This window comes from Lasiodiplodia theobromae (genome assembly GCF_012971845.1).
Source record: "Lasiodiplodia theobromae strain AM2As chromosome Unknown scaffold_63, whole genome shotgun sequence".
In the NCBI taxonomy this organism is placed as follows: domain Eukaryota; kingdom Fungi; phylum Ascomycota; class Dothideomycetes; order Botryosphaeriales; family Botryosphaeriaceae; genus Lasiodiplodia; species Lasiodiplodia theobromae.
This window is the reverse complement of record NW_023336545.1, coordinates 138,507-156,958: the sequence shown is the minus strand read 5'-3', so window position 1 is coordinate 156,958 and position 18,452 is coordinate 138,507. Positions and strand designations below refer to the sequence as shown.

Sequence of the window (18,452 nt, the reverse complement as noted above, 5' to 3'; positions counted from 1 at the left end):
GGGGGGGGGGGGGGGGGGGGGGGAGGAAATCAGTTACGGAGCAGAGACGTACTATAAGGCCCCGAATGGTAATCCCATAGGTTTGCTACTCCCATAATATTGTAATTTCAGAACTCATTGAAATGCGCGCAGCAAATCGAAGACGTGAATATCCTCACTTTCAGCCCGGTGGGAGCTATCATGAGCGGCCTGGTAGCGATCAATAGACCAAGACTGAGAGCGGACGCTTTTTTATTCGAGTTGAAAGTTGAAACAAAAGGAAAAAGCTTTTCACGACTGAGCGTGGTGTGACAAAATGTTTCGCAAACTGGCTCTGTGTCCTTAGCCAGGTTTCCACATCCATCAGCTCAGGATGAACTTGTTTCAGCTCCCTGATATCCGCTTTACATCCTTCCTCCTCGAACCAATCAACCATGGTCCTGACCTCTGTCAGCCCATACTTAAAGGCACTCCCCAAAACCCAAAACGTCGTCGGCACCGGGCTTCCCGTGACCTTCTGAAAGACCTGGTCGAGCTGCTGGAACGTTATCTGGTCACCTGAGAGACTGATAGCCCTCCTGTTCCAGCCGTCGGGCTGTTCGAACGCCATCGCAGCGAAGACGCCGATGTCCTTCGTCGCCACCCCCACTGCATCGACTTGTCTCCCATCGTGTCCCGCAACGCCGTCATGAAGACCTTGCTGAAGAAGCCCGGCTGGAGATTTATCCATGAAGGTCGAGGGGCGAAGGATCGTCCAGCCCATCTCTGATCCACCGTCGGCGGCAGCGGCCGTAGAGTCTCGGAGATGGTGTTCGATGCGGTGCTTGGTCATGAAATGCGGGATCTGCGTCGGGTTGTCCCAGGACCTGGCTTCGCCGCCGCGCTCGACGCTGCTGTAGACGAAGTGCTTGACGCCGGCCTTGATCGATTCGTCGATGAGCGAGATTCCTTGCCGCACTTCGCCTTCGGAGGTTGCGCCTTTGCCCATGGACGATTGGACGGAGTAGACCCCCCAGATCGAGGTCGATGCAGCCGAAGCGATCTGTTGAGCTGTAGCTAACAACGCTGGAACGTTGTCGAGATTGCCCTCCACTAGTTTCGTCGATGGTGATTTTGCGAGGAGGCGCTTGGCGCTAGCCGAGTTGGGGTCTCTGGTGACGGCGAGGATGGTGAAGTCGGTGGCGTGGCGTGAAAGGAGCGCATCGACAAGAGCTCCATCTTGGTTGCCAGTGGCACCGGTGACCAGAATTGACCGAGACATTGGCAGTAAAGATCGCGGGTATCGAATTGTAGATGGATTGTTTGAGCGTTCAGAGGGGTTCTGTAGATATGAACAAGTTTGGCATATTGGATCCGGCAACCTGGAACACTGAGAATCCGTGAAATTTGTCAGCTGTCGGTCTTTCGGATCGCGAAAAGTGCGATTGAAGAACCATTGTGGGCGAGCCAAGTTTTGATATGTTTGCCGCATTAGACAGTTGTAACCGCTCGCTTCCAATCCCGAATACGAGCCTGAGTATCCGTATATACTTAATCATATTGTCCATCTAATCCTGAATTAACGCACAATTCTGTCTATCCTTTCAATTCAGGTGTAGTTTTGTTGCGCTGTGTACTACAGCAGCTTCGTTGGAAGCTTAATTATCTGAGTAGGATACGTAGCCGCCTCCCTGTTAGCCACCCTCTCAGTCCTCATGCCACTCATCAGTACATCGAATACCATTTATTTTTATTACTCATTACCACGAAGTTCTTAAGCACTTAATATATACGATGAACCGGATTAAAGCCGTGGGGAGTCTGGGTGTAGTTATAGTTTCAGAAAGAGGCAGTGGACTAAATTGCCAAGTCTATGGAAATAAATACCCAATAACCCTGTTAACACACAAACTTGGGATACAGGAGCTCCATGGGTAATGCAATGCCGCTTCGGCTTCTGTGTGTGAGTGCAGCCTTGTAATCATACTTCATCTACCCACATGGAAAGTCAGACCACTGGCATTTTAGCCAGGAATTCGTACTCAATGACATCGACTGAATGCTTGCGTACGCTTTATACGGGAAAACCTGATTCTGAACATTAACATCAGCCTCGTGCAAAAGATGTGTCGTTTTGCGCTGAATTCGGCCTTGGCCGCTAGGCCTCGCTGCCACGTCCACACGCTCTATGGCATGAAGAACTTAAATGGGCTTTATTAGTACTCATCCTGGCGTGATCAGTCAATATATCATGCCAGCAGCGATGCGCTTTTGACAGCCATTGGCCAGGATCTACAAATGCGAAAAAATCGCTTAGCAGGATCAACAATCAGCCCACAGCCCTCTCATCACAATGCAAATCATATACAGGGCTAGGCGCTGAGAGACGTGGCGTGCAAGCAGCCAATAAGTCCTTGTCGAAACACAGTGTGGGGCGTGTCAGCGTCGGCTAAGCCACCATCCATGCATGAGGGCTGAAAGCCCCGCAGCGAGGGTGAGAGGCTCTCTTCCAGGCTACAGCTCGCCAGCCTTGCTCACCACCTCCATCACCCTCCACTTCACCAACAACTCCATATCTTCTTCGGACCGACACCAAGGGGACGTGACCATGGAAGTCGCCGGCCTCGCCATCGGCGTCGTTGGACTTGCCGCGCTTGTCGACTCGTGCAAGCGCTTGATGGGCCGGATCGAGTCGTTTCAGCACGTCGGATCAGAGGCTCGGCCGATCCTGGTCGAGTTCTCTGCCAGCAAACATCTGTTTGACCGATGGCTTCAGCATGTGAAGGTTACTGAAGAGTCCATTCAAACCATATCCGGAGAGAAAGTGGATGAGAAGACCGCGCAAGTGATTCGAGACCTGGTATCCTGCATTGAGGATTCTCTGAAGACGATTGAAGCTGTTGTTTCAGACTTCTGGCCATCGGGACCAGAAGGCGCTCACGGCGGTGACCAGCCAACTTTGAAGAAGAGGCCGACCGGCTTTTCCACCAAGACAAAATTTCAATGGGCATTCTCGAAAAAAGAGAAAGCGATTAAGGGAATCCAAGAGTTTTACCGCTTGGTCGAAAAGCTTCATGCTGTAATTCCTGTAAGCGGACCGAGCGGGGATCCTAAGCATAGCCAATCTTTAGCACACACTTTGCCGGACGAGTTTACAGCACACTTAGACAAGCTTCTTGAAAGATACAAAGGTAAGTTTGATTGGTAAAGGATATCACCATTAGCTAATTAAATATCAGCTGAGGATCGTAGAAGCGTCAACCAATGGCTCGGCGCAAAGAGCACAGAATCCTACTATGAAGAACGGTTGCGTGAGTGTCAGAAAGGGACCTGTTCTTGGATTTTCGATCGTCCTGACTTTTTGTCATGGGTTTCCTCGGACTTTCCCAACGATTCTGCGAAACTCCTTTGGCTGCATGCCCCTGCAGGATTTGGCAAGACAACAATCTGCGCCAAAATTGTTGAGTCGCTCAAGACAGCTACGCCGGCTGCAACGGCTTTATACTTTTTCTCTGAGCGTGAGAATGAAACTGACGCGATCCTCCGGTCCTGGATCTCCCAAGCAGCTTACCAACATGACGGCATTCTGGAAATAATCGGCAACAATCCGCGACTGACATCCACACCCATGGCGACTCACTTTGACTTGGAACGGATCTTTCGATCAATTGCAGAGTCAGCCCTAGAGTTCACATTTGTGATAGATGGCTTAGACGAATGTGAGGACTCGAGAGGACATCCTGCGGACTTCACCGAAACAAACCGCCACCAGTTTGTGATGAAGCTACGAGAACTGATCTCTGGCACAAGAACGCGCGTCATGGTCGTCAGCCGGCCATTCCTAGACATACGCTCAGCTATCCACCCAGACGAATCCGAACGCGGTTTGATTGTTTACGAGATACCCATGACAGAAGATGACGTGGGCGATGATCTGAAAGTTTTTTCGAAAGCAATAGTCGACAAAAAGCTTTCCAATCGCCCAGAAGATTTACGAGCAGAGCTGGCCAATCAAATGGCAGAGCGGGCGAGTGGTATGTTCCTTTGGGTCAAGCTGCATCAAAGCGCACTACGTCGCAGCAAGAATCAGAATCAACTCCGAGAGATCATCCTCCGCATGCCAGAGGGCCTGAATCATACCTATGAGAAGAACATGGAACGGATAGAAGCACTTGATCGCGTGGATAGAGCTCGCGCTTACTTGATACTGATGTGGATCATGGTTGGAGACAGCCCGCCCACCGTCGGACAAATCGCCATTGGTTTCGCTATTCAAAGAAGTGGGGCAAGGGCTGATCTGAGATACGATGAGCTGCCAGACATCATCGACCAGGACTACATCAACGAGGAAATCATTAACACATGCGCTTCACTAGTCGAAGTGAACGCAGACAGCCGAGTACACTCTCTTCAGCACCAGAGCATACGTTTTGTCCATTCATCGGTACGCGACTACCTTACTCAGGTCATCTCTGACGATTCGATGAGCGTACCATTCTCCGACAATGATCTTCAACGTGGCTTCATTTGCATTTTGCTGTTGCATTTCCTGAATTATGAGTCTGTTTGGGAATCACCGTTGTCATTCACAACGGATCTCCACCTGGTTCCTTTCCTGGACTTTGCTACCTTATCATGGCTCCGGTATTTTCCTTATGCCCCCTCAGAAGAGCTCTGGGTACTTGTGAATGAGTTCTTCTCTCTCAATAATGCCAAATGGGAGCGCTGGAGAGCTGAGTTCGAGGCTAAGCAGGTTCTTTTAACTGTTCTGAGCATGCCTGACTTTTGGTGGGAAAACAGGATGGACCTTTCGGACATTCTTCCACGGGTTGTTTCGATGAGCATCCAAGAACACCCGGATTACCCAGAAGCCTCCGAAGTGGAACGAATCAACCATCTGATCCGTGACCGCATTGGCGACATGGGGTTTACCTCAACGGGACAGCGTGAGCTCTTTAACAGGTTGAAGCTTCTCGTTGACAAGGTTTTTCCTGCGCAACATGATTTCGAGAAGCGCCTTTTCACTCCTGGAACAAGACTGTATTATGCCGTTCAAACACGAAATCTTGGGCTGGTTCGAGCTGTGGCTGGAAATGACCCAAAATCGATCAACACTCCTGGAGGGGCTTGCGGTGGTGCGTTGCAACTTGCGTGCAGCTTGGCGTTGCCAGACATTGTCAAAGAGCTCATTGATCAAGGAGTAAACGTCAATATGCAGTCTGGCTCATTAGGCTGTGCCCTCAGCGCTGCTGCTCTATGTGGGAGTCAGTGTATTGTTGACATGCTTCTCAGATCTGGTGCTAACGCGAGCATGTGCGATTCCTTTGGAACGGACGCGCTATTTTATGCGGTCGAAAATTCCCACACAGAGGTAGTCAAACAATTGGTGCGACACGGCGCCGATATAAACACCAGATACATTGTTCCGACAGATCAAGGCATGGAGTTGAGGACAAATTTGCTGCTGGCGGCCGAACAAGACGATGCTGAGATCGTTGGACTCTTCCTCGAACGAGGAGCGGACATATCAGCAGAAACGATACACCAGGAAACTTGCTTGCACAGAGCCGCGGGTTCGGGTGCTACGAGAGTCGTGGACATTATCCTGGACAGAGGTTATTTTCACTTGCTCAACGGTAAGTATTCTCTGAAACTCCGTTGTTAAGGCATTCTCTCATGGCAAATCTAGCTCGTGACTCCGCAGGATTCACTCCACTATTTACAGCTATCAGTAACAATCATCAAGAGACTTCTTGTCGATTGATTTCGCATGGCGCAAAATTGGATATTACGTCTGACAACGGGATGACGCCTTTGCATTGGGCCGTTGATCGAAAACTCCTTAATGTTGTTCATGCTATTCTCGAACATGAAGCTAGTATCGATATCAACTCTCAGGACTCCGACGGCGACACGCCATTGCACCTAGCAGCCATCTTTGGAGACAAAGATATTTGTCGGAAACTGCTTGATTATGGGGCAGACCCAGAGCTGGAATGCGACCACGGATGCTTCCCGATACATGAAGCTGTCAGAAGAAACAACATTGAGACAGTAGATTTCCTTCTTGACAACGTTGAAAGCATGTTGGAAGCTAAGGATTCTGACGGCGGGTCACCTCTCCACATCGCAGCAAAGTTGGGCTTGATTGAAATGGCACGTCATCTACTCAATCGCGGTGCTAACGTGCATGCTCAAAACGACTACGGAAGTACTCCACTCATTATGGCAGCAGTCCTCAACGAGCAGACGGTGATGGTTGACTTGTTGATCAGCCACAGTGCCAATATTTTGACCCCAAACAACTTCGGACTGACGCCTATCCTCGTTGCAGCGAGGAACGGTCAGCTGGAAATGTATAAGACTCTGCGGCGACATGGGGCAGATGAAACAGCCACTGATAATGCAGGGATGAATATACTCCACAGAAGCGTCGAGGGCGGCTGCATAGAACTTGTCCAATTCCTGGTTGACCGGGGCTGGGACATGAAGACGGCCGATAACCTTGGGCGTACGGCAGTTCATCATGCTGCTAACAAAGGCTTCAAAGGAATCCTGGCACTTCTACTTGACCGAGGAACTTATGAAGCGACTTTAGATTCACGGAGGCAATCCCCTCTACATGTGGCAGTGGCTAATGGACACGTTGGCTGTCTCGAGGTGCTTCTCGATCGAGGGTTGACAGACGGTATCAACACTCGGGATTCCGATGGCAGGACCCCTCTCCAAAATGCGGCTGCTCATGGACATAACGATGTGGTCAAACCGCTATTAGCTTGGCTTCCAGATCACGTCAATGACCACACAGAAAATGGGAACACGCCGCTGGCTTTGGCGACATTCAACGGCCATGCACGAGTGATGGAAACACTTGTCGAACATGGCGCGGACACTTCACTGACAGCTTCGAATGGTGACAGCCTATTGCAACTCGCCGTCGAGCAAGGCCATATCCAAGCAGTCAAAGTGCTCTTGAAAGATCTGCACAGGCAGATGAGCCTATCAGAAGTGCGCCCGATTCCATTTTCTGCCAGCAAGCTTCGAAAAAGTCAAAGTTTGCTGCAGATCGAGAAGCGAAGTGCCATCTCGGAAGACGAGAACTCCGACGACAAGCGTTCAATCAGGAGCGTTTAGTTGACTCAAGGAAATTTTTTATCTTGGGCTGAACATCGAATCATCCTGCTGGCCTCTGGGAGATAGGTTCTCATTGCTGTATCGTCTGGTGGAATGGGCTTTTTACACAGGTGTTATGAGTTGAAAAAAATGATTCCGGCTTCTTGTACATTAGACGCCTCGAGAAAGGACACTATCAACCGTCCACAAACCTCATAGGTCCCACACCACGTCGCCTTCTCCACCTCCTCTCCAATTCTCCCACCGTCGCTCCATCCTCCAAAGCAACCATATTAATCTACAATGGCAGAGAGTCCATTAATAAAGACAGCACCCTCTTCATCTTTCTAACATTCGCATATCCGCTGATGCAAAATGACTACTCTCTCTTCCAAGCCTTTTCGAGGAACCCTTTCGTGCTCAGAGTATGTATATGCGGGAGCAATTCGTTGAGAGAGCCTTTGAACGATAGGTCATGGCAGCCCGAGGCCATAGATCTCCCAACCATGGCTAGGAAGTAGTCAAACTCTTCCTTTGCGTAGACCGAGTACACAGCTTCGTAGGCCGGAAGCCCAGTGACTTTTCCAGCCTCAAGAGTCTCAAGGCTATCATAGCTGACGTCAAACTTGGAGCCTGCTCTGCAGTCAGTGACCATCCCCCCATCTCGACAGGAGATCCATGAGACTTACCACGGGCGTCCTCGGCAAGTTTGACAAATTCGTTCCAAGTAAGCTTGTCGCCGATGACAACGCTTTGCTGCGGCCAGTCCGCAAGACCGAGCAGCCCGTCAACGAAGCGAGACAGGTCAAAGGAGTAGGTCAAGACGATGGGCTCGTTGCCGGTCCCGGGCACGGCGGCGACATTGTTGGCGACGTCGACAAAGACCGGAGGCCCGACCATGCGAGTCTTAATGTGGGGCATTCCAAAGTAGTCCATGATGTAGCCGATGTAGACGACGGTCCACTGAAGCTTTGACTCCTTGAGAAGCTCGATTGCAGCCTTCTGGTACTTGAAGATAGGCATGGCGGAAATCTCACTACATGGGGTCAACGTGACGGATTTCGAAAGTTTAAATCTCTATTCTCACCTCTCCGGAAGCGGAACGCCCCAGTCGTTGGGGATGAACCGACGAGTCACTGAGGAGGCATCGGCAGCCTTGATCAGGTTCAGCTCGGATTCCCCGGAAGACTCGGCGGTCATCGAAAGGCAAGAGATGACAGTGTCAATCTGGTGCTTCTCGAAAGCCTGGCGAATCGATTCGACATCACCGTAGTCGACGTGGACAATGGTAGCTTTCGCGTCGGTGGTGGCAGTTGATCCCTGTTCAATCCGTTAGCTACATCGTGTCACCGATTCCTCTCGCCACCTGTACTTTCCTTCCGAGAGAGGATGAAGACAGTATTCTTGGGATTCTCAGACAGAACCTCAACAAGGGTCCGGCCAATGTTCCCGGTGCCTCCAGCAATAGCGACGGAACTCATCTTGGATTTGATGGCGATATAATCGTGGATTTGATAGCACGGAAAAAAAATGTTGTGGATGTCGAGCTAATTCTTGAGAGAGAAGATGATTTTTATATGGAATCTTGAATATTACGCTATACTTGGTCTCTGTTGTAGCATCGCACCTTTCGCGGTGTCGCTGCGATGAATTCCCCCGAGTAGCTTGGCGTGGAATCCGCGGCCGCCGGAAGTCCGAGCTCACGACTCATGTCCTCCCTATAGTTTGACTGTATTTTATGGCATAAATTCTTTCCGACGGCGGAAAGTCTCGCCGGTCTGCATCAGAATAGGAAGTAATATCGCGGAGTTGCGCCCTCCCAGCCCACGCAGCGCTTGGCATGAGCCCCAAATGGAACTTCCGTGAACGGCTTTATGGCAACAAAGTGTCGAGAAGTTCAGGATGTCTCACAGCACACGACGGAGATGTTAGGCTGTCTCTTTACGCCCGCATATTGATGCGCTATGCATCCGTTGTCGCCTGTTTCTTTGCGAAACCATTAAGTCAGAGCTCGCATGATTACATTAGTTTTAAGGGTTATTGAAAATATGAAGAAGTATCTTGAAATTTCCAAACTCTTCAAAACAGGCAGAAGCTAAGGTTTACTGGCATAGAAAGCGGTAAGTTAGACAATGCAGGACATAAAGTAGCAGATTACATTTTCCCTCTACACTTAGATATTGATTTCCTACACAATCGTGATAACCTGTTTCTTTGAGAACGTGATAAGGCGATTCAGGTTCTCTTTGTCTACAGTATCATATTCTGTTCCAAAGTAACCCAATCGTTTGTATGATAAGCCATCATTCGCTTTTTGCAAGACAATGCCGCGGAAGTATTTACCTCTTTGAGAGTCTTGATAGTGAAATTCAACGATTGGGCAGACAAATTGCCGCCCTTCATATGAAGTACCGTCTCTCATATCTGGCCAGAATCCTCCAATGGTGTTGCTTGGTTCAGCCTCGTCCTGCAAATCTGCATGGTACATTTGGCCATATAACTCGGTGATCGCACCTGACCGACAAGGAATCAGGGTGCCGATTAGCGCTAACTGTGCGGATTTGACCTGGCCGTACCGGTTGCTAGGGTCGACGTAAGTGACTGATATCGATTGGACTTCTGCTAACGTCACAAGGTCGGACATCGAGGCTCTCCTATCCCACGGGAATGTTATAACAGGGCTGTCCAGACTTGCCCAACTCCACGTGGGTGCGAGGTAACTTTGGCTATTTTCCGTTTTCTGTAGACCTCTTTTGCGCCAGGTCAGGTCAGCTGGCAGATCCCTCTTGAAGAAGCCTCCAAAGTATTGGTTGCTGTAATAGTCGATGGAACCAATACGCCTTGCAATCCCTGCAAATGCGACCAGCTTATCCTGATCCGGTTTTGTAAGATCCAGCCCAGAGTATTCTTTAATAAGAACGTGAAACAGTCTCCTAAGCTCGCAGTGATATTCGGCAGCGCGTATTTGCGTTGCATGTATCGGGGGGTCTGGAACAATCGAGAAGAGCGTTTCATGTGGGTCCCAGGAATTGCTACTAGTCGGGCTTGCCTCACAACAAGAAGGAATTGTTTTGCATGACCAATAGATGGAATTCGTCCCAAAGTGCAAGATTCGAGGGGCGAGAAGTCTTTCCTGAAAGACCCAGGCACGAGTCTGGAGTGGCAATGGCTGTGCGTACAATCCGTGTCCAAAGTCCAGTTGCTGTCCGTCGATTATATCAGTGCCTCTATTAAAGACAGTCCATATTTCTTCTCGCCCATCGGGACGATTCCACAGTACGTTACACTCCTGGACTCGATCCGGATTTCGTTCTTTGAAAATTCCGGCGAAAGGGTTGGGTGCATGATCCACTGCGATGTTCAGAACACACCCCTCATATATCGAAGCCATCGTCTGTGCGTGTTTCAACCAATCCTGGTCGCTGTCTTGAATTATGCACAAGCTGTCGATCCAAAGGTATGGAATCTTGAGGCGCCGCACTAGCGTAATTGCATCCTGGAAGGTTTGCGGAAGCATTTGGAGAGGCAATCCGTGCTTGAGGCTCTCGAGACGCGATTGTGTCAAAGTAAAAAAAGTAGCTTCTTTGCCCCAGCAGTGGCTTAGAGTAGCGTAATAGCCATCCGGTGGCTCCTCTTCAGACACAATAAGCCGTGGTCTGGAGCCACAGGCTTCGATCAACCGTTTAGGGTACGCTGAAGAATGTTGGTATGGTGGACACGCTTTGTGCGAGCTGATGCATGCTTCCATCCAATGAAGCGCAAGTTGTGAAACTCTGGGATCCCCGGTGCTGCTTGGTATTGGTTTCTGGAACCCATCTGGTCTGACCCTCCATGGTTCGCTTGCTAAGTCAAGACTTGCACGGCGAAGAAATGCAGGGTATTCTTCGGGAATCTGAGCTGAGTCGTTCCGTATAAGGTGAAAGGTGGTCCATTTGACGCTGAATTCGAGCAAACAGTGATTTTCAGCTTTAAAATCGAAACTGCAAGAGAATTTTCGGTCGTTGGGGAACATCAACATGCCCAACAGACGGTGACAGATCTTGCACCCAGCTTTGGAAGCCTTTTGAAGATGTGAAAAGCCATCGGGCCATTCGAATTCCGTACGGCGTTCTCTGAATATCGATAGACACAGTGCGCACAGCATTGGTAGACCATTCGAGTCGAGGCGTATTGGAGCAGTAAAATTCGCCAATTCTAGTTTTGAACACGTTAGTATCTGTGAGGAATGGTCCGGGTGGTCATACTATGCCTATTCTGAGCAGACAGAGGACCAAGTGGGATGCAGGTGGGCAAAAATCATCATGAGGGGAAGGCTACAACGTCAGCTTTATCTTGCGTTAGCGATCTGCTGATGACTGAATACCCCTAGTAAGAGATTGTAAGGCAATCATAGGGTGGGGCTGACTTTCAGCTGCACAAGGAAATTCTGCTATCGGATGAGCAAGATGAGGCTGGGGCGGCGCGGGCGCTGCTGCTGGAAATTCGCGGGATAGTTAAATGCAGTACCCTGTAGCTTGTGTTTCTTTTCAATCACAGAGCGGCTTAAGTTCAGTTCCGGGAGTTGATGTTTTATTGAAGCAACCAACACGGCGCCTGTCGAAGAGTTTGTTATGGTCAGATGGGCCAGCAAAGAGGCCGGCGAAATAGAAAGTGGAGTAACGCCCGCCCTGCAGGGATTGGACGACGTGGACCAATCAACTTTTCGAGTAGGTATGTCACATTGCTTATTCGGTGGATTCTTTGCTTGACGGACATACTAGTTGCGATAAAGCTTCTTTAAGCCTTTGCGTAGTCGTGATCATCTATTTCCCGACAATATCCCCATACCATCCCTACTCCACCTCCCTCCACCTCCCCTCCAACTCCTCAACCCTTGCCACATCCCCCATCCCCTCAATCATCAACCCAACCCCCTGCGCCCCCGCCGCCGCCGCCTGCCCCGCATAAACACTCCCGCCATACCCGCCAATAACCCCATAACTCCCATACCCCCACATCGTCGACGCCGACAGCCGACTCGTCATATCCATCTGATGATACAAGCTACTCATCTCATTCGCCATCCGCTGCCGCTCCCCGCGCGCCTTCGCCTGCTTCAACAGCTCCACACACACTGGCACCGTCTGCTCATACACCCGATGCCTGTACCGCGAGAACTCGACAAACGCCTCGACCGCGCCCTCCGCGCCCCTCGCATCCCCCGCGGCAGACGCGGCGACGACATCCCGACACAGCGCCCCCCACCGCGCCCGCATCGCCTCGCTGTACATGTCGCACACGCGCGGCACCGGATCCGTCGTGCTCGCATCCGCATCACTCCCCGGGGGCCAGGGCGCGAGGAGCGCCGCCAGCGCCGTCCCCGCGATGGCCGAAGCGTGGCAGTCGTGGCACACGACCAGGTCGGCCTGCCCCGCGCCGCCCAGCAGCCACCAGCGGCCGTTGCGCACGCGGTCGCGGCGCGCGCAGGGGGGGACGGACGACAGGCGGGTGATGGTGGCGATGTACGTCGCGACTTGGTTGGGGGCGTTGACGGCGGCGAGGTAGGCGTGGGCGTAGGGCATGAAGCGGGGCGCGTGGCCGGGGGCGAAGTCGCAGACGCGTTGGGTGGGTTGGGCGGTGGTGTGGGGGGAGAGGAGGGGGGCGAGGGGGTTGCTGCCGGCGGGGGAGGAGGGGAAGGCGGCGAAGAGGCCGGTGTAGCAGGTCGGGCAGATGTCGAAGTCGGCTGCGGGCTGGGCGGAGAGCTTGTACCAGGTGCGGCTGGCGAGGGGCCCGGCGGCGCAGGGCCCGGTGGTGGAGAGGGAGGTGAGGGTGTGCTGGAGCGGCGCGAAGGAGGACGTCATGAGCGCGATGTCGAGGGCGGATTTGACGGCCAGCGAGGCGAGGTCGCAGGACCAGAGGTTTTCAGAGTCTGCGGGGGCGACGGGGCGCGCGGTGAAGTCGTGGTCGAAGCGGGTCAGGGCGAGGTGGTCGAGGTAGCAGGCTTCGCAGACGACGATGCCTTCGATCGGGCGGGTTGGCCGGTACCATTGCCGGGACCCGGCCTTGACGCCCTTGACGACGCCCTCGCAGGGCGGCAGGCTGAGCCGGTTCGCGGCCGGCGTGACGAAGAAGCTCCAGTTGGAGAGCGTGAGAGCGCGGTCGAAGGCGCGGCGGAGGTACGAGACGGCCAGGTCGCAGGCCCACGTCTGGTCTTGGCCTTGCGGATCCTGGTAGGGGGCGAACATGGGAGCGAAGGCGGTGCCGATGACTTGTTCTTCCAGGCAGGCTTCGCAGACGAGGAGGCCGGGAACTTCGTTGTTTCTCATAGTGAACCAGCGGACGTGCGTCGCGTCTCTGCCGGCCACTCCCTTTATGCCGTGGCAGTGGGGTAGTTTCGTCCGGCTTTCCATGTAGTCTTTGACCAGGCCGAGATCGCGGGTGCGGAGGGCCTGCGGCCAGAGCTGTTCGAGCATCCGTGGCGCGCCGAATGAGCAGCGTGGCTTCAGCTCTTTGGACACGATCGAGCCGGTGAAGGAGTGGGTGAACTCGCTATGTCGAATGTGCTTCTCGAAACAGTGGCCGCAGATGCGGAAGTCTGGTACGTCGATGTGGCTGAACCAGAAGAGGTCTGCATATCCGATGACTTCGGGATAGTTGCACTTGTATGGCACAGAGTAATTGGCCGTCTGGTCGGTGGGAATGTTCGTTGGAGGGTTGGGTATCTTCAAGTAGTAGCCATATGGTTTGGCTCCTTCCAGCGGTTTTGGCCGATTGACTGCAGGTTTCCAGGGTTTGACAACGGGCTCGATGGGTGGTGACGCTGCTTTCTGCGGTCTGAAAACAGGGTCAATTGGCGGAGATGCCTGTCTTGGTGGTTTAACGGCGGGCTCGACACGTGGAGATGGTGCTCTTTGTGGCTTAGCAGCAGCCTGGACAGGCGGACTCGCAGCTCTCTGCGGTCTGACAACAGGCTCAACCGGCGGAGATGCCTTTCTCTGTGGCCTCTCCTCCACCTTCCTCCCCTCCCAACTCGGCGGCGCCGTCTCCGTCTCCACCGCGGACCCATCACTCCCCGTCTCCTTTCCGACTAAAAGCGGCTCCTCATCCTCCACCTCTTCCACCGACGGCGGTGGCGGCCGGCTCTGCTGTGACTGCGGCTGAGGGTTATAAAAATACGGACCCGCCTGCCTGAGCGTATCCGTGAACGTCCGCTGCAGCTTCTCCGGCGGCGGCGGATGCTCTTCCTCTGGCTTCTTCGCCTGGACCGGCACCTCCTCTTTCGGCTTCTGCTGCGTCTGCGCGTTGAAAACACCCGGCATCGACCCTTCCATTTCGAACACGAAGGCCGGCGGCCGAGGCACCTCGACTGGTGGCGGCTGCTGCTGCTGCTGCTGTTGCACGGGCGTGCTATACTGCTGCTGTTGCTGCACCGGCGTACCATACTGCTGCTGCTGAACCGGAGAGCCATACTGCTGCACCGGCGCCTGGTCCTGCGAAGATGGTGGTGGATAGTACGTTTGTTGTTGTTGTGGTTGGTAAGGCTGCGGTGACTGCGGCTGATACTCCAGCGGCGACTGTGGCTGGTAAGGCATCGGCGATGGCGGTGGGTACTGAGACGATATGGTTGAAGCTGGCGTCGGCGGTCCCGCGAAGCTACTAGCCACCGACGGCGAAGAGACGGTGGGAGGCACATATGATTGCTGCTGATGCTGCTGCAACTCGGCGGGCGGAGGCGGAGGCGGCCGGTTGTAGGTGCCGTTCTGGTGCCATTGCGAGGACGGTGTCTGGGGTGGTTGCTGCGGGGTGGGTTGGCTTTGTGGTGGTGCAGGTGGAGGACTAGACCAAGGTGGCTGCTGCTGCTGGTGTTGCGGGGGAGGGTACTGCTGCCATGGCTGCTGCGTCGAGGGATAGGATTGCGGAACGGGCGACTGGGGCGTTTGCCATGGCGGAGGTGTTGCTGCTGCCGCTGGCGCCGCTTGCCATGGCGACTGCTGCGACGGCGGCGGACGGGGCGGCAGCGGAGGCGTCGGCGCCCACTGACTTCCTGCTACACTGCTGCCGCTCACGGAAGCGCCGTGGTCCGTCGGCCAGGTGTAGGCTGGGGAGGGGGACGACGTCACAGCCTGGTGGTAGTCGGCGTGTGGCACGTACGTCGGGCGCGGGTCGTAGGTGCTCAGCCGCCCGAAGCCGGTAACCAGCTCGTCTTGTACATTTGGCGATCCGGGCGTTTGTGAGTGTCGCGGCGGGAGGGCTGGTGGCGGCTGTTCCCCAGAGTTGTAAGCCCCCAGCGTCGAGGTGCGCGGAGGCGGCGGGGGCGGGTAGTGCGAGGGCTGGTAGTTGGGCTGGTAAGGGTAGTTGTAGCTCATTGTCACTACTCTCTCACATGTTTCTTCTTCCCCGCAATGCGAAAAGGGCAGTTGCTCACACGTTCGGGCAAGCGGAGACGCAAAAACGTGGAGAGACTTCTTCTCGCGAAGCAGGCTGAATCTTTATTATTAGAATCCTGAGCTTGTCTTGGACAAGCCCAAAGTGGGTCCGGTGCTGCCTGTGGCGTTGGTGCAGGCTGCTTGGCAGCTGAACCCAGCTAAACCGTGGGGGCCAAAACCACCACACCCCGGAACGATCCGCAGCTTGCCATACGCCAATTGGTAGACGCGAGATCTGAATCGTCGCCACTGACATGGAATCTGAGCGCTATTCCTCTTTCAAGTGCATATCCGATAGATCACCGTTGTTGACCTCACTGTCATGGGGCAACCGCCTGTCAATACTTGTGTAGCCATTGGTTTCAGATAGACCTACGTCTCCGGGTAGTGGCTTAGTGGAGGAGCTCTGCAGCCCAATTTTATGCGAACACTTCGTCATAGCCCTCCAGAAAAAAAAGAAAGAAGAAACGTCCCAGTAACATCTACTCCTGCCTGATTTTACACCTGACCTCCAACTCCTGTGTCGCCATCACAACGGAGCCATATCTCATTCAGCTGGCTTTCGTCCATATACAACGGAACTATGTAAACATTAGTATTAAACCAGCCCGCATTCTCATTGCAGACTCACAATTCCCAGTAGGCATGTACTTTTGGATCCCTCAACGCCTCTTTATATCTGGCGACAAGTTTCTTCACATCCTCGGCCTCCCACTGCTCACTCATCAGCAACCGCATCCGCGACAGATACAGACAGTTACTTACGCCCATGACATTCGTCAGCAAGAACAGTGCCCATCCCTCGCAGCCCTGGTAGCAGTACAGGAGATCCCATCTACCAATCTCCTTCAAAGCCGGGTTGCTGGGCCACATCCCAAGTGGCACCTTGTACCGGACCTCGGTGACGTCTTCGAACCCAGCATCGATGATGCGTTGCTTCATGTCATTTATCACGACGAAGGACTTGCCAAACTTTTCAGCCGCCTCGATGAACAGTCTTGCCCATTCTGACAGCAGGTGGTCTTGTGTCAGTGAGCCGTCGTCTGATTTGGGAATAATGCTCATTTCGAGCTGGTTGATCCATCCGCCGGGTTTGGTATGCCTAGCATTTCTGTTAGTGGGGAATAAACTTGACTGCACAAACTCTAGACTTACTCGAATGCCTCCTTGTAGAAGGCGGGCCAGTCGGCAACGCTGCCGAAGAGCGCTCTGATGTGTACCAGATCGAAGTGGTCTTTCGGAAAGGACCAGGCCTGTGTGCAGTCATCGATCATGAATGTGCAATTTGGTGGTATGATGCTGGGCTGAATCGGAGACAAGTCGACACCGAACACTTGTGACTCAGGATGATCTTCAGCAAATTCGCTAGTCGGTGTGAGCGCATGTTTATCGTCGAGTATGCGTCAGACTCACATTGCCCAGATACCAGTCCCACAGCCCACGTCAAGCGCTCTCTACAGTTCTTAAATCAGCCTTACTCAGCTTTACCAATCATTCCACTTACCTGCACATTGTTTCCCACCGGGGCTAGAAGCAATCTATCCTCCAGCACTAGCTTGTACATGTGGTGGCTAACCCTAGTCAACCACGGTTCAGCCTCTTGTCGAACGGTCTCGACTCACCCAATGTCCAGGTGCTCGTTTTGCAGGTCATCGTTGGGTCCCCAATAAGCCCCCTCCCGGAACTTGTGGTATCGCCTGCCGTGCTCGTACCGGTGCTTCATGATGGACGATGCGATCGATGTCGTGTCGCTGAGCTCGTCGTCCCCCAGCGCCGAGTCACCATCGTAGTTCTCGTCCTATCAAACAAGATTGTTATCTCATGACTTTCCCCATATTTGCAAACTGATACTCACCACACTGATAGGGTCGAACTCGCCTGCATCCATGGCTGTAACTTGCACCTGCTGATCTCACTGCGGCACGAAGAGGTGATGCTGACAGGCGTGCAGTCTCTAGCGAGGAAACCCCATTCTTCTGCCTTCCTTTTATCGTTTCCAACCTTCCCCTCGCTTCACAGGGTCTCGCAGAGCCTCGGCTATCAGCTGCTTTTACTGGGCAATGTTCCTGATTGACACGCCGCATCTGGCGGCCAATGCATGGGGCTCAGCCGGCAAGGATCGGAAAACCTCCCGAACGCCGCGGGGCGTTGCGGCCGTGAGCTGATCTGATCCTTTTTTTTTCCTGGTGCGATGTTTCAGCCATGGGTATGTTTCCTTTTCCCCAGCTGGGCTGGGGAGTAGGGCAATCGCTTTTTTGCTTCTTCTTTTTGCCCGTGCTCTCTGGCATGTTCCGCCCCAATGGCTGGTGCGGAGGCGGCGGAGGCGTCGGCAGGGCCCGCTTAGCGCATTGTAGCGAACACGAGGGCTACGACGCTTCTTTTATGCTTCCAGAAAATGTTTTATCTGCTTTTTGCGCATGCTTTACGGGAAATATCTCCGGTCGCACTTTCCTTTTTGTTGCCGCCAATCGGCAAGATGTCAGCCTTTAATTTTGGAATCATCTCTACGAAGGCCATCGCAATACATGACTGACGTGTGATTGCTTCTGAAGTGGATGCTTTGATTCCGATTGGTCCCAGGTGTCTCCGCAATTTTGCCATCGCTTCTCAAGCATAACGGAGTTAATTGCCATGGCTTGCCTGATGGAACTTCAGACACCGCCCGTCAATAAAAAGGTGTCTTGGATATTTTGTTCCAGTCTGGCAGAGTACGCTTTACGCTACGTCTTTGTATCTCCAACGCCCAGGGAGAAGACCCCTTTGACTTTACCCAGCTTTCGCAGATGGCGTGCGCTACTAATTAGGTAGCAGTGCCCAAATCTTTCTACTCAATCTACAGCCCCCCTCTTGCAGCCGATGGCCAGTGCGTATTTGCTTCTTAAAGGAGTATCGGGATTCTGACCTATCATCACCCTTGGCAGGAGCACAAACCCACGATTTTGATCTATTATACCTCCGGAGTACCTTGTAATGACT

At 53.1% G+C, this 18,452-nt stretch overlaps 4 protein-coding genes across 4 annotated transcripts; all 4 read right to left on the bottom strand.

Annotated features, from left to right (window-relative positions):
- Positions 1-407: 407 nt before the first annotated feature.
- On the bottom strand, positions 408-1,240 carry LTHEOB_12451 (uncharacterized protein; the record flags this gene model as incomplete). The annotated part of the gene is made up of 2 exons (XM_035509320.1): positions 408-419; positions 479-1,240. The coding sequence occupies 2 exons, from the start codon at positions 1,238-1,240 to the stop codon at positions 408-410; spliced, it is 774 nt and encodes a 257-aa protein (XP_035364626.1).
- A 6,210-nt stretch (positions 1,241-7,450) lies between these two features.
- On the bottom strand, positions 7,451-8,552 carry LTHEOB_12450 (NmrA-like family protein; the record flags this gene model as incomplete). Its single annotated transcript, XM_035509319.1, has 4 exons — positions 7,451-7,704; positions 7,761-8,107; positions 8,159-8,391; positions 8,496-8,552. 4 exons carry the CDS (start codon positions 8,550-8,552, stop codon positions 7,451-7,453), a joined length of 891 nt encoding a protein of 296 aa, XP_035364625.1.
- A 3,351-nt stretch (positions 8,553-11,903) lies between these two features.
- Positions 11,904-15,416, bottom strand: LTHEOB_12449 (Integral membrane protein; the record flags this gene model as incomplete). Its single annotated transcript, XM_035509317.1, has 1 exon — positions 11,904-15,416. The coding sequence occupies one exon, from the start codon at positions 15,414-15,416 to the stop codon at positions 11,904-11,906; it is 3,513 nt and encodes a 1,170-aa protein (XP_035364624.1).
- Positions 15,417-16,023: 607 nt separating this feature from the next.
- LTHEOB_12448 (Sam dependent methyltransferase) lies at positions 16,024-17,364 on the bottom strand (the record flags this gene model as incomplete). Its single annotated transcript, XM_035509316.1, has 8 exons — positions 16,024-16,057; positions 16,108-16,190; positions 16,242-16,578; positions 16,632-16,841; positions 16,890-16,930; positions 16,981-17,047; positions 17,099-17,274; positions 17,332-17,364. 8 exons carry the CDS (start codon positions 17,362-17,364, stop codon positions 16,024-16,026), a joined length of 981 nt encoding a protein of 326 aa, XP_035364623.1.
- Between the last annotated feature and the right edge of the window lie 1,088 nt (positions 17,365-18,452).